The sequence below is a fragment of the Felis catus genome, chromosome C1 (genome assembly GCF_018350175.1).
Source record: "Felis catus isolate Fca126 chromosome C1, F.catus_Fca126_mat1.0, whole genome shotgun sequence".
NCBI classification, from domain to species: domain Eukaryota; kingdom Metazoa; phylum Chordata; class Mammalia; order Carnivora; family Felidae; genus Felis; species Felis catus.
The window spans coordinates 35,308,702-35,322,366 of record NC_058375.1 but is presented as its reverse complement, the minus strand read 5'-3'; the positions used below and the strand labels follow the sequence as shown (position 1 = coordinate 35,322,366).

General features: G+C 44.8%; 1 protein-coding gene across 3 annotated transcripts in view; it reads left to right on the top strand.

Annotated features, from left to right (window-relative positions):
* EIF2B3 (eukaryotic translation initiation factor 2B subunit gamma) overlaps nucleotides 1–8,606 on the top strand; it is a 125,549-nt gene extending 116,943 nt beyond the window's left edge. For all 3 annotated transcript variants that reach the window (XM_011284654.4, XM_011284653.4, XM_011284655.4), the window contains 2 exons: nucleotides 1,539–1,642; nucleotides 8,430–8,606. In XM_011284654.4, coding sequence (XP_011282956.2) covers nucleotides 1,539–1,642; nucleotides 8,430–8,482 — 157 coding nt within the window. In that variant the 3' untranslated portion in view covers nucleotides 8,483–8,606. The remainder of the gene's footprint in view (nucleotides 1–1,538; nucleotides 1,643–8,429) is intronic.
* The last annotated feature ends 5,059 nt before the right edge of the window (nucleotides 8,607–13,665 follow it).

Here is a 13,665-nt window from a genome sequence, read left to right as displayed (position 1 = left end):
CTTTGGCCTTTTGCTGCTTTCTGACAGGCTTTAACCTTCCAAAAAATAGAGATAAAGAAGACTCTGGAATGCCATAAGCTGCTAGAATTCCTTTTTTGCATTTTACTAAAGTTTTGGCATTTGGCAAGAATTTTTTTTAATGGCCTGTGCATTAATAGTTTCAGTCCTTGGAATGTCCTCCTCCCTAGCCCCAATGCTTCTTGGGTTGCGTGAGGATTTTTCCTTAGTTAGTGTTTTGTTTTGTCTTGTTTTGTTTTGTTTAAATAGATCCCCATACCCTTCCTCCTCACCTTCCTTCTCCCCTTCAGTTGCCCACTTCTGACTCTTTAGGGTACTGAATATTCAGTGCCCTGTTAGGGCAGAGCCCCTCCTTCCACAGAGACATTTGGCTCAGAAAAACAAGTTGGCAGTTAGAAGCTTCCTCCAGTCTTTGCTCCCCTTAATGTTTTTGTATAGCGTTATGATTAAATGTATGGCTTCTGGAGTCAGGCAGATCTAGATTTGAATCTGCTACTTGGCAATTATGTGGTTTTGGGTAAATGGTTTAACTTCTCTAAATCTGTTACCTCATCTGAAAAATGTGGTTATTTTTACTGCATCAGAGGTAAAAATGATACTCCCAGGATCGTCTAGGAAGCTTTTTTTTTCTAATTAAATACATAAAGCCTGTATCCCAGACCTACCAAAAAGATTGATAGAGGCCAGGATGATGAGGGTGTTTTTGTTTGTTATTTTTTATGCTGCCCAGGTGATTAAATGACTAGATCTGTAAGTCACTCCTATAATGTACATAGAGTATTTATAACATAGCAGCTAGCGTAGAGTAGGTATGCAACACATGCTAATGAAGATTTTCAAAAGGACCTCTACTCCCACCCACTAGTCTTTAGGAGCCAGAAAGATGCTCTTTAAATACATTCAAATGCTACGAGCCAGAGGTACTACTCTTGAGAGTGGCTTTAGGATCTGGAGTAGTCTTTGATATGGCATGGAGCTAGTTTAAAAAAACATTGGTTTTTTGTTTTTTGGGTTCTTTTAAATGAGTATGGTTTTGATTAATCAGAGTCTGTAGTGAGAGCTGTAGGATACCTATTGTTTCCATAGCTGATCTCCTAGGAAGATTCATAGGATTTAAGCCTTAGATGAAATTTGGAATATATTCCCAGATGAGAAGCAAGAGTGATGGATCAGCCCAGGGAGTAGTGCCAGCTTCCACTCCCCAGAACAAATAAGGAGAGATCCGATAAAATTTAGACCTCCAGGTGTGGCATGTCTAAAGAAATCACAGTGTCTTCTGTTTTCAAGCCCTAGTGGGGAAGATCATTACAAGCATATCTGAACTCTGGACTTTGCTAAAGCCAGGTCCTCCCTTGGTCCAGCTGAGCATTCTCTCTTCTATTGACAACTTGAGGCATGTAGCCATTAACTGAACAAACCGGCCATTCCTAGCCTATGAATGAGCCAGAACCCCCAACCCACAAGGGTAAGGATGGTGATGAGAGCCATGGGCACTCTTTAACTTGGCTGCTCTGTTACAGAAGCAACATCCAGGGGAGCATCATCTGCAACAATGCTGTGATCGAGAAGGGAACGGACATCAAGAACTGCCTAATTGGAAGTGGCCAGAGGATTGAAGCCAAAGGTAAACCAAATTACAATCATAGATGCCATTTTTTACCTAGTGCTTAGTGCTGGTGACAATAAGGGAACAAGCACATGCATACTCTGCAGGTGAGAACATGAATCGATAAAGCCATCTTTGGAGAGGAATTGACATTGTCGTCAAACGTTTTAACTTTGATTTAACAGTTCCCTTTTTAGGAATTTATCTTACCAATAAGCTCATAAATGTATGCAGCCTTACTATCAAAAATTTTCAAACATACCAAAAAGATCTAATGGCCCAGATTAGCACCAATACTTTATGATGGCTCTTGAGGGACACCTGGATGGTGCAGTCAGTTAAGCATCCAACTCTTGGTTTCAGCTCAGGTCATGATATCATGGTTCGTGGATTCATGCCCCACATCGGGCTGTATGCTGACAGTGTGGAGCCTGCTTGGGATTCTGTCTCCCTCCCTCTCTGCCCCTCCCCCACTTGTGCATGCTTGCTCGCTCTCTCTCAAAATAAATAAACCTTAAAATAATAAACTTTTTAAAAAGTTAAAAAAAAAAAAAAGAATGGTATTTTTAGTTCAATTAATGGCAGACACATTCTACCCAGTGTCTCACCAGAGAAACTTCAAGCAGGAGTATTAGTCAACAGCAGCACCACAGCTATTGGTATTTTCTTCTGTGATCGTATGCACGGTGTGAGGGCTGGCATACAAACTTAAATTCCAACACTGGCAGCATGGATGGCATTGCCCTACTGGAAAGCCATTGGCTAACAGCTAGCTGTTGTGTATAACTTTGAAATGTTCTCACATACACTATCTTACTGGATTCTCATAAAAACCCTGTGAGGTAGGGATTCATTATTGACCCATTTGGTGAAATGGAAACTGAGACTTAGAAAAGTTGAAGTGTAGGGCACTCAGTTAGTTAAATATCTGACTCTTGATTTTGGCTCAGGTCATAATCTCACAGTTCATGGGATTGAGCCCTGCACCAGGCTCTGCACTGACAGTGCGAAATCTGCTTGGGATTCTCTCTCCCACTCTCTGCGCCTCCTCCATTCATGCAAGTGCTCTCTTTCTCTCTCAAAATAAATAAATAAACATTAAAAAAAAAAAAAGAGAGAGAGAGAGAAAGAAAAGTTGAAATTAACCCAAGGTATGTAGCTAGTAAGTGACAAAACTGGTTCTTCAACCTAAATTATTGCCAGATAGCCTCCAAAAAGACCAGAGAAAGAAGCCACTCCTGGCTTACCCAGCAGAATTTGATCAGTGATACACCTTTCCTCCCTTTAGTCCTTTTTCCATATTGGAAAAATATATTTGGCCTCCATATCCCAGCTCTTTCTGATCTTCAGGAGCCCCAGATCTTGATTTTTTCTCCTGCTCAACATACCAGCTCACTCAGGACTACCCTTAGGTTACAGAGAAACTTCTTTCTTGAGCAGATGGGACCTGTTGGTAATTTCTTTAAAATAGGATTCAGGGGAGTCTGGGTGGCTCAGTTGGTTAAGCCCCTGACTCTTAGTTTTGGCTCAGGTCATGATCTCTTGGTTTCAGGAGTTCGAGCTCGTGCGCTGGCAGCACGGAGCCTGCTTGGGATTCTCTCTCCCTCTGTCTCTCTGCCTCTCCCCCACTCGCAGTGTCTCTCTCTCTCAAATAAATTCATTAATTAAAAAATAATAATAATAAGATAAATAAAATAAAACAAGATTCAGAACACCCAGCCTTTTCTCTAACTCCATGGGAAGCCCTTGGAAATGGTCCCCAGAGTTTCAAAAGCAGCTTGTCTGTGGAGCTGCTTTTTTATCCTGTCCTCTCCCTGTCACCTCATTGCATTTCTCTGTGTGCTTTGTTCTGTTCTCTTTGGATTTGTAGCCCTGAACAATGTTTCTTCCACCTCCTTCCTGCTTCTTTGTCTTTGTAAATTCTCCCCTGCTCAGCAAAAAGTAGAAGCATCCTCCAGTACTTTCTTCTTTCAGCCCCTCCTGGAGCCAGGAATTGCTTCCTTCTGTGGTTTTTAAGAGTTTAGATTCCATAGGCATATTTGAATGTACGAACTCCATTTGCCACCACCCTAGAGGATCCCTCCCTTCTTGTGTGCTGGAACCTGGAACCTCACAGTTTCTGCTGCTTCTCCTCCCTGTTTCCAACAAAGTAATGGGGCTCCTTTCTTTTACTCTGCAAGGACCCTTTCCATTCTGTGTTCATAATGTATACATGACAACTGAATGCCAGATACTTAGGCTTTGAGTCATTGCATCTCCCATCAGGGAGCACAAGGCTGGGCTAGCCAAACTCCTAAGATGTCATGGGCTTTAGTGTCCCATGGACTTTTTGGCTCCAACACTGTGTGTTCCCATTTTAGCAAGGAAGCCCCTTAATGGTTGAAAGAGAGGTGGCCAGGGAAGTCATCTGGACTCTAAAATACAGAACCTCAACACTTCCCACTCTGTTTTCTATGCTGGATGGACTGATGTATCCAGCACAATAGTCAGTGCCTTCCTGCCACAGGTACTCCTGGCCAGTCACTAATTCCCACTGTTACTTTTCTTTGCAGTTGAGCCATGTGGAGAAAGAAAATCCATAACCATTAGTGCAGCACTTGAGACCTGTTACTGTAGATGATGCAGACAAACATCAACAACTCAGGTCCTCAGCAACAAACAGCTCAGTAGATGGCAGAGTCCCTAAGTCAGTCTTCCTCACCTGGAGGGATTTTAGAATAAAATATTCATCCTCAGAAGTAATGCTATCCTCTCTCCAGATTTTGATTGTTTTCATACCACAGAGTCACTACATCTATAATAGTCTTATACCCCCAAAATGTGACTTTTACAACCAGTATAGCCCTCTTCACTACCAGCAGAACAAGCCCTTTTCTAACAAAACTGGCTTTTCTTATCCCCACCCCAGCATACTCAGTTAATGAGATTATCTCTGGCAAAAATCCTGGCAGTCTACTTTGATCTCCTGCTCAAGCCAGTAGAAAAGCCACAGCCAACAAAGTCAAAACCTGGGAGACTCTAACTGGAGACTTCATCTGAGTCAGTTCTTATTGTCAGTGAGATAACTTGGATCTCTTCCCTGTGATCACAGTGATTTGTCCCCTAGCCATGAAAGTAAAACCTGACGGGTACATAGGTCAAGTCCTGGCTAGTGGGAATCCTTCCCAGCTTCCCAGCAGTGCAGCTTTTCATATTCAACTTGCCATTCCCTTCAGTCCCATTGGTTTCTCCTCAACTTGCCAGCCTTCCTTTGTACTCTCAGGGAAGGATCCTTAGGATCTTAGGATCTTTCCCAACCTGATTCCAGCCCAGAACTTTTCCAGTGTGTTTACTGAAGTCAGCTTCCAACCCTGGCCAAGCATAACTATTACTGCTTGTTGCTTCCCTCCAGGTTTCCTCTGCCTTACTGAATCCCTGTGAAAATTCAGCTGCCCCCAAAATGCCAGATCTAGTCTCTCTTCCCTGAATCCCAGTGAGCAAGACTTTCCCACCCCCCGGCCGTGAGCAGACCAGAGGGTAGAGCTGAAAGTAGGGAGAGCAGGTCAAAGAAAGCTCAGGTGTTTGTTTGGAGCCTGGCAGAGCAGAAGGCGTTGTGTTGTCTGCCCCATCCAGACACTGCATTTGCCCTTCTTATGTCAATTATGCTCTCTGTGACAAAGAGGTTGGGGGTCTTGTCCTGTATATGCTCCTTGTCCTACATCTGTACTTTCACATAACCCCCAAAACATACATGCATTAAACAACTACTACTGCCTCCTATATTCTAGGCTATGATAGGCTAGAGGTATAAAGATGAATAAGATTTGTCTCTTGCTGTCCAGCTGCCCCCAGTAGAGAAACAGACAAAGAAATAAGTATAGAAAAGTTTCACAGGTATGATGGTAAGAGACTATAAGGGTTAATTAAAGACATAAAAGAGAAATCGGTCAGTTCTTGACACAAGGAAGGAATTAAAACTAAATCTTGAAATTCTGGGCTATTTATCAAATACACAAAAGGGAAGAACCTCTCAAGCAAAGGGGAACCAGGTAAGCAAGCAAGCATTTGAAGGCAAAAAACAATCCAGTGTTGGAAACTGCAACTCATTTGGAAAATCTAGAACATAGGGTACAAGGGAGATATAGCAAGAAACAAAGCTGAAAAGGTGGGTAGATCAGAGGGCATGTCTGAATTCTTAAGGTCTCTAAAGCTCCAGTCAGAAACCCCCTTCAAGGCTCCAGGCCATGGGCAATATGAACAGACCCAAACAGGTCTCTACCAAGCTTAGTCCCATCATCAAGGGTCTTCATTTTGCTGCACCAAAGCCTTCTGAGACTGAAGGAGAGCCTCAGGAAAGCCAGTGTTTCTGCCTTACCTATCAGGGTCACATTCAAGCTCGCAGGTGTTACAAGAAACATGTTGGACCTATAGAAGCCATGGGAAGCTTGCCCAGAAAGAATCCATCTTCAGCCAACTGGTCAGCCTTTTCTGTCTGAGCCAACAGAGGACTGGAAAACTTTCCTGTGTCATGCATCTGCCCCATACCTCTAGGAAATAAGAGATAGCATGACTCTGGTTCCCCTATCCCTTCCAGACTGTTGATTCACTCCCTCTGTTCTATAGCTCTTATTCCTTGAAAACTAACACTTTTCTTCCCTTTCACTCCATCACTGGTCAGCTTCTGTGATGCTCCCCTAAATATATTGAAAGTTCATAGTCTTCCTCTGTGCTCCTTCTCTTCTTCTAAATGTCTTGTCTTGGACAACTTAAACTCACCTTTAAAATTCCTTGATCTTCTCTACTCTACTAGCCTTCATCTCCTTTCAGTGTTAACTCTCCACTTAATAACGATACCCTATCCTTATCATTACCCAAAGCCTCTGAAATCTTTCCTGTGCAAGTAGCTGTGCTAGACACTGGGGTATGAAAACAAATACTGACCCTACCCTTGAGATTCTTAGAGTGAAGTAGAAAGAATGACATGATGTAGAGACAGAGATATGTATCAGGTAGTGTTTTCACAAAACAGGAAAAGGATAGTATGGAAGGGAAAGCATCAAATAGTGGAGGTGCTTGATTAGAGCATTTAGGGTGAGAATGTGATGGGATGAGGGGAAGAAAGGCATTCTAGACAGAGGGAACAGCCTGTGTAGAGGTCTAGCCATACAAAACGTATGGCTTACAGGGATAAGTGGAGAATGGTGGAACATGAAGCTGGAGGGGTAGGCAAGGATCAGGTCATGGGTTTGGACTTTACAAAATAATGGCCACTGCTTAGCAAGCACTTGATGATTCTGTAAGTCATTGAATCTTCATAAAAACTCTATGGTGGTGGGGCATCTGGGTGGCTCAGTCGGTTAAGCATCCAACTTCGGCTCAGGTCATGATCTCACAGTTCGTGAGTTCAAGCCCCACATCAGGCTCTATGCTGACAGCTCGGAACCTGGAGCCTGCTTCAGATTCTATGTCTCTCTCTCTGTCTCTCTCTCTCTCTCTCTCTGCCCCTCCCTGGCTCGCACTGTCTCTCTCTCTCAAAAATAAGTAAACATTTAAAAAAATAATAAAAAAAACAAACTCTGTGGTGGTATTATTTCCATGCCACATGTGAGGCGTCTCCCTTTCTCCTTTGGATATCTCCATTTATTTTTATTTATTTATTTTTTCAACATTTATTTTTGAGAGACAAAGACAGAGCACAAGCAGGGGAGGGGCAGAGAGAGAGAGATACAGAATCCAAAGCAGGCTCCAGGCTCTGACCTGTCAGCACAGAGTCCGACGTGGGGCTTGAACCCACGAACCATGAGATCATGACCTGAGCCAAGGTCGGATGTTTAACTGACTGAGCCACCCAGGCGCCCCTGGATATCTCCGTTAACCATTCAACGTTATTTCTTCTCACCCTTTTCCCCTACTTCCTATCATCTGGCCACACCACAGGATTTCATATTCCCCTATCTTATATCTTTATACCTTTGCTCATGTTCCAACAGCCTGGAATGCTTTTCCTTTGATACACTGCCTGAAAAAACTATATTCAGCCTTTAAAACCCAACTCCAGGGGTACCTGGGTGGCTGTTGGTTAAGCATCCAACTCTTGATTTCAGCTCAGGTCATGGTCTCACAGTTTGTGAGTTCAAGCCCCCCGTGCACTGAAAGTGCAGAGCCTCCATGGGACTCTCTCTCTCCCTCTCTCTCTCTCTACCTCCCCTGCTTGCACTCTCTCTCTTTCTCTCACGCTCTCAAATAAATAAGCTTTACACACACACACACACACACACACACACACACACACACACACAAAATGTTTTAAAAATAAAAAGACCCAACTCCAGTTCCCCTCCTATGTGAGGTCTCCCAGAAGCTAACTGTATAAAGAATCAGTCCCTTCTTCCTGTGTAGGAAGATGCTGCCTCTCCTATAATCCCTTTGGCAAGTTGTACTTCCAAGATCTTCTCAAGAGCAGAGCCACATAGGAGAGGAATACGTGTTTATGAACATAGAAATCAGAAATAATTTGGTTTGGTTTGGGGCGCCTGGGTGGCTTAGTCAGTTAAGCATCCGACTCTTGATCTTGGCTCAAGTCATGATCTCAGTTCATGAGATAAAGCCCTGCATCAGGCTCTACACTGAGTGTGGAGCCTGCTTGGGATTCTCTCTCTCTCTCTGTCTCTCTCTCTCTCTCTCTCTCTCTCTCTCTCTCTCTCTCTCTCTCTCTCTCTGCTTGCCCCATTCACATGTGCTCCCTCTCTCAAAAAAATAAATAATTTGGTTTGAAATGACACCTTTACTGCAAGTTCTCAAACAACATTTTTCTTTTCTTTTGTAGCCAAACGAATGAACGAGGTGATCGTGGGGAGTGACCAGCTCATGGAGATCTGAGTTCTGAAAAGTTGGACTCCTTTCTCTTGGCCCCCAGAACTACAGATGTTGGCTGGCCCACCTGTTTGACTCTGTATTTATTTCCCAATAAAGAAGTGCTCCCATGGGGCACTTGGCTGGCTCAGTCGGTAGAGCATGAGGCTCTTGTTCTCAAGGTTCCGAGTTTGAGCCCCACATTGGGTGTAGAGTTTACTTAAATGAACTGAAAAAAGAGAGAGAAGGGCTCCCAAAGGCATGGTGGAGACTTGTGGGGTAGTCCCAAGCTCCATATCAGGTGGGCTCCAGGGATACACAGTGTGTGTTCATGAGTCACATGGGAAAAAAAACATCTAGAGCCAGTGTGTAGCTAGCTCTTGTGTACTGTGGTTATCAAGGGTAAAGCTCATAGAAGGTCTGCTTTCTGACTGGCTGTCCCAGCCTCGTCCATAAAAGTATCTGCTTACTGAAAGGACTTGGGACTATTTCAGTTCCTGACCCTAATCAGGCTTTCTAGACCCATAGGCATAGCTGCTGACAGTGCCACCTCTGTACATCAAGCTCCTTCTACAGTTGCCGATTTGGGCAGCGTGGCCCCTAGTCCTCAGCCCATGACTTACTGCTGTGTTCCCATACCTGGCAAACAGATTGCCAGCCCCTGCCACCACCCCACCCCCAGCCTCACCTGCCATTCACTCCCCACCTCCCAGTCTCTAGGCAGTTTCTCCAGGTCAACTGTTACCTTTTGGAGACTCAGAATAAGCAGGAGACAGCCCTGGCCTAGCCGACAAGCCTAACTCCACTGGTTTTAGTGGCTGCAAGAGCAGTAAGAGAAAGTCATGGTTTGTGAAGCCAGACAGACTCCTTCTCGCCTTCCCTCAGTGAGGAGAAGACTAAAGTCTGTCCAACCTGGAAAATAAGCGCCAGGAACCTATATCATGGTTGAAATTCTTCCTAATTCTTCTCCAGCTACGCTCCTTTATATCCTAATTATACTGACTCTCCTGCTTCAGATAATTAAGAAGTGAGATTTCCATACTCACAGCCCTTCTGGAATTCTATCCACCTTCCCTTCACCACCCCCACTCCCAAACACACATACACTCTGCTCTTGCCTCTCCCTGCACTACTTTTACAACCTGCAGGTGTTTGGTGGAAGATAAAAGTGGTTCCTGGGGTGGATTTCACCTCCTAGAATTATCAAAGTAAAGGTTTCCCTTGATGTGCTCACTGTGGGTGGCAGTAATTATAAAGAATGATTTGAAATACTGGTTTCTACATCACTTCAAAAATCTGAAGTCTCTAAAGTTCATTTGAGTAATCTTGCCTGAATCTTAGTGCTGTTCTCATTGAACTTGTGAGAGACTAGATGAGCATTTCTACCCTAAAGGATCTCCACCTCCACCAGCCTTCTTGGGAGCTCTAGAGCTCCACACTCCTACCACTGGCCAGAACAAGGTTCCTGAAAATTTGCCCTAATCAGACAGGAGCTGAAATGGCTCAGTAGAAGTGGTTGAGATGGATAGGACTGTGGGGAGAGGTGGGGGTAAAGAGCTGTGGCAGTGCCCAGGGTGGTCCCCTTTGGAAACGAAATCTGTAGAGTTCAGATGATGCTGGATGGAAGAAGACCTGCCCCCTGAAATGTTGTTTGGCTTTGGCCAAATCTTGCCTCTCCTCTGTCCCTGTGTTTCCACATCTGCAAAACGGGAAAGTGACTGGATAACTTTTAAAGGATCTTTCCATTCTCAGGTTCTGTCCCCTCTCTGAGCTTTCTGACCCTTGGGATCTGGGTGGCCCAAGAGGCCAGAAAACTGCTTCTTCTGAACAGCAAGGGGGTGAAACTAGGTAGGTTTGGAAGGAAGGGAAGAGAAGGGATTGATTAAACTGTCCTAGAGCCTTCCCAAACCCCTTCCTCATCTTCCCCCACTGAGCCCTTGGAATCCCTGACATAAGGTAGAGGAAAGACTTCTCTGCTTTCCCTTGCACAAACCCATGAGCAGGACTTGGAAAGGGGAGCTGGAGAAAACAGGACAAGGTAAGATTTCCCAGGGGAAGGCCTTGCTAAGTTTAAGTCCCAGCTGGGAACAGCCCCCAGCCCAGGACAGTGCTACTATTGTCTCCAACAACTCCAGGATTGGCTGAATGCCCAAGATGCTTTGATTTCTCTTCCCTTTGCTCTGTTTGTCTGCCAGAAGGCTGGGACCATTTTTGTTTCCTTTTGGCAGCAGCTTACAGAGAGTTTGTATATATCTAAAATACAGTGAGCAACTGAATTTCCACTGCCAGCCACCTCTCTATGAGACAGAAGCCAGAAGAGGCAGGCAGGTAAGAGAGTTACCTGTTCTGCCTCTCCCAGTGATGCTCCAGGAGGGAAGTGGAAGAGAGAAGGAAGGAGGCTTTCAGTGCCAATCAAGGAGGACTCTGGGGAAGTGTTGAGCAACAAGGGTTCTGGGAGCTTGCCAGGTCAGACAAAATCTGATGTCTACTACTCCAGGAACCCCTCCCCCAGTAACACCTCACCCCCACCTGCTGGCAAGAGTTCCTGAGCCTGTAAGGGGATGGACTGTCAGGACTGCCCTCCAAACTTGTTCCCAAGGCCAGAGGCTGAACTTCTTCCCAGTCCTTCATCACATTAGTCTTCGTATCCCACTCCCATTTATGGAGGGGGGGGGGGGGAGGAGGATGTCTTTAGCCGGAGCCCCAACAACAATCTGGGGGCCCACACAGGCCAGTTTATAAGCTGTTTCTATTTCCAGAGAATTGCAGAGAACATACTTTCTTTATCCACAGCTGTCCCTACCCCTAAAGAGGTAGTAAGCCAGGCCTTTGTATACTGCTTTCTAAATAGTTAAATGTGTCTGAGGAAGGGGGAGTGGGTATGGGAAGGACCACCCAGACACAAGGGCTAGAAAGCTTAGTTCTGATGGAGCTCACAGGGAAGGAAAGAGGCTGAGCAAGAGAACACCTTCTACTTGAAGCCAGGGTGACATCCTCAACCTGAGCCATCTGCCACCACCCAGAAGGATTGCATCAGGCTTTTCTGCCATGGATAAATGGGGAGATTCTGCTTTGATTTTCAGCCTCTCTTCTTACTCCACCTTCCAGGTAAAAGGCCATTCTCTGATCTCAGGTTGCAGCCTCTGACACTAGAGACTTGACAGGTGCTATTGGCCTAAAGCTGCCTACAGGGAAGGGGTATACATTCCCAAGTTTGGCCACTAAACATAATGGATAGCGAGGGGGGGGGGGACACCAGGGATCCCTGCTTCCCTCCTCTACATCTCAGGGTCACTGACCCTGCCCAGCCCAGATAACAAAAGCCAGCCCAAAGCATGAGTGAGAAGCCTGGGAGAATGCCAAGGAAAGAAGGTCTAACCTAGTTCCTCCTACATGGACCCTACCTACACTGCTCATCAGCCACATATATTATTTAATTCTTATGTCAATGTCAGAGATTATGTGACTTGCCCAAGATCTCATACGCAGTAAATGATAGATCCAGACCTTGAACCATGTCTTCTCCTTTTCAATTTGGTCATCTTCCCACCTCTCCCATCCAATCCAAGTTAAACCTCCCTGAGTATTCCAGCTCACAGTGTTTTCTCCTGTGGTCTCTGTGCTCCCTCTTAGACTATGAACTTCTAAAAAGCAGGTACCCTGCAACCCTAGAACTTAGCAAAGGGGTGGACACATAACAGACCTTAAAGGATGTTGTCTCAGTCAGTAATTAGATTTACTCCTTGGTGATAATGAATTTAATTAAATGGCTTTTCTCTTTTGTTATTCTTTGGGGTATTTCTCTGGTTTTAATCCAAAACACATTTCCAGGCCCAGTGGAAGTGACACTGAACCAGGCTGTTCCACAGTGAAGCAGGCTGCTTGTAGCGTAAAAAAGACGAGTTTCTACTTCCCTTCCTGTTCCCTGGGGTCTATGGCTTTAGGTTGCTCTGATTGAGCTCAGCTGCACTCAGGAAATCACTTTGTTGGGGAAAAGAAAGGTCATCTTGGAGCTTGGAGCAGCCAGAGGGCACTAGGCCCTGAGTTGGAATGGTTAGAACTGCAGACCAGTTTCTCCCACATTGGTCTTTGGAGTTTGGCAAGAAATTTTCCCAGCAGGCAAGCCCTGCCCTGGAAGCATCCACAGAAATGCTGGACTTCACCACAGTTGTTAGCAATGGTGGGCCTGCGGTGGAAGCAGAGTCCCAAGGCCCACGCAATTACAAATCTTTCTCTATGGACTTTATGTCTTGCGGAGTCTGGTAAGAAGGAAGGAAGTCTCAAGAGCTACTTACAACAGAGCCTTTCTGCTTGAGTACCCAGCCATACTCAGCTGTTGCCCCAAGAGCAATCCAGGGGCCCATACAGCTAGTTTAGAGACTATTTCTATATCCAGAGAATTCCTGAGGATACATTTTCTTGGATCCTCCTATTCCACCATCTTCCATACACTTTCTTTATCCACAAGAGGATAACAGGGAAGAAGAAAGTGCTATGCACATATGCTGCTTTTTAATGCGTAGTTACTACTTGGCCAACAGCATCATACATGTATTGATTCCTCCACTGGCATTTTGCTGGAAGAATGGACCAACAGATGTGGCAAACCAGTTAGGTGGTTCATCCCCTCAGTCTGAAATTTCCCTTTCCCCAGGACTGAGGCTCTGGAAATAATGTTAATTGACACGTTTTCAAAAAGCAGTTTGGCAATGTGTAGCAAGAGCCATAAAAATGTTCATGCTTTTTGACCCAACACCCTCACTTCTGGGAATCTGTCCTAAGGACATTCTCCAAATAATTGATACAAAGACTATGTAGTAACAATGTAATGTTAATGATGTAATGGTAAACAAGTCTGGAAGAACTGACCAAGAAATTGGCCGGAGAGAGTAGTGGTTGTGTTAGAGTAATGAGTTTATTGGAGATTATTTTTCTCTTTTCCAAACCTTACATGTTAGAATATCGATTTTACCCTCCTCTGCCACTCAGGGTTAATCATTCAGAAACCTGGCAGAAACGGTACTCAGGATAGTTGATGAAAGCTTAATAAAGGAACTATTCCGTTTCCAGTCCTTTCCACCCTGGTTTCTCCAACTCGCAGTGATTTACTCAACAATTTAGCACCTACTTATTGTCTAGTTATAAGGAGCACAATGAAAGAAGCAACTACATCAGGTGGAAGTGCGAATCAAGGAAGGCTTCAAAGAGAG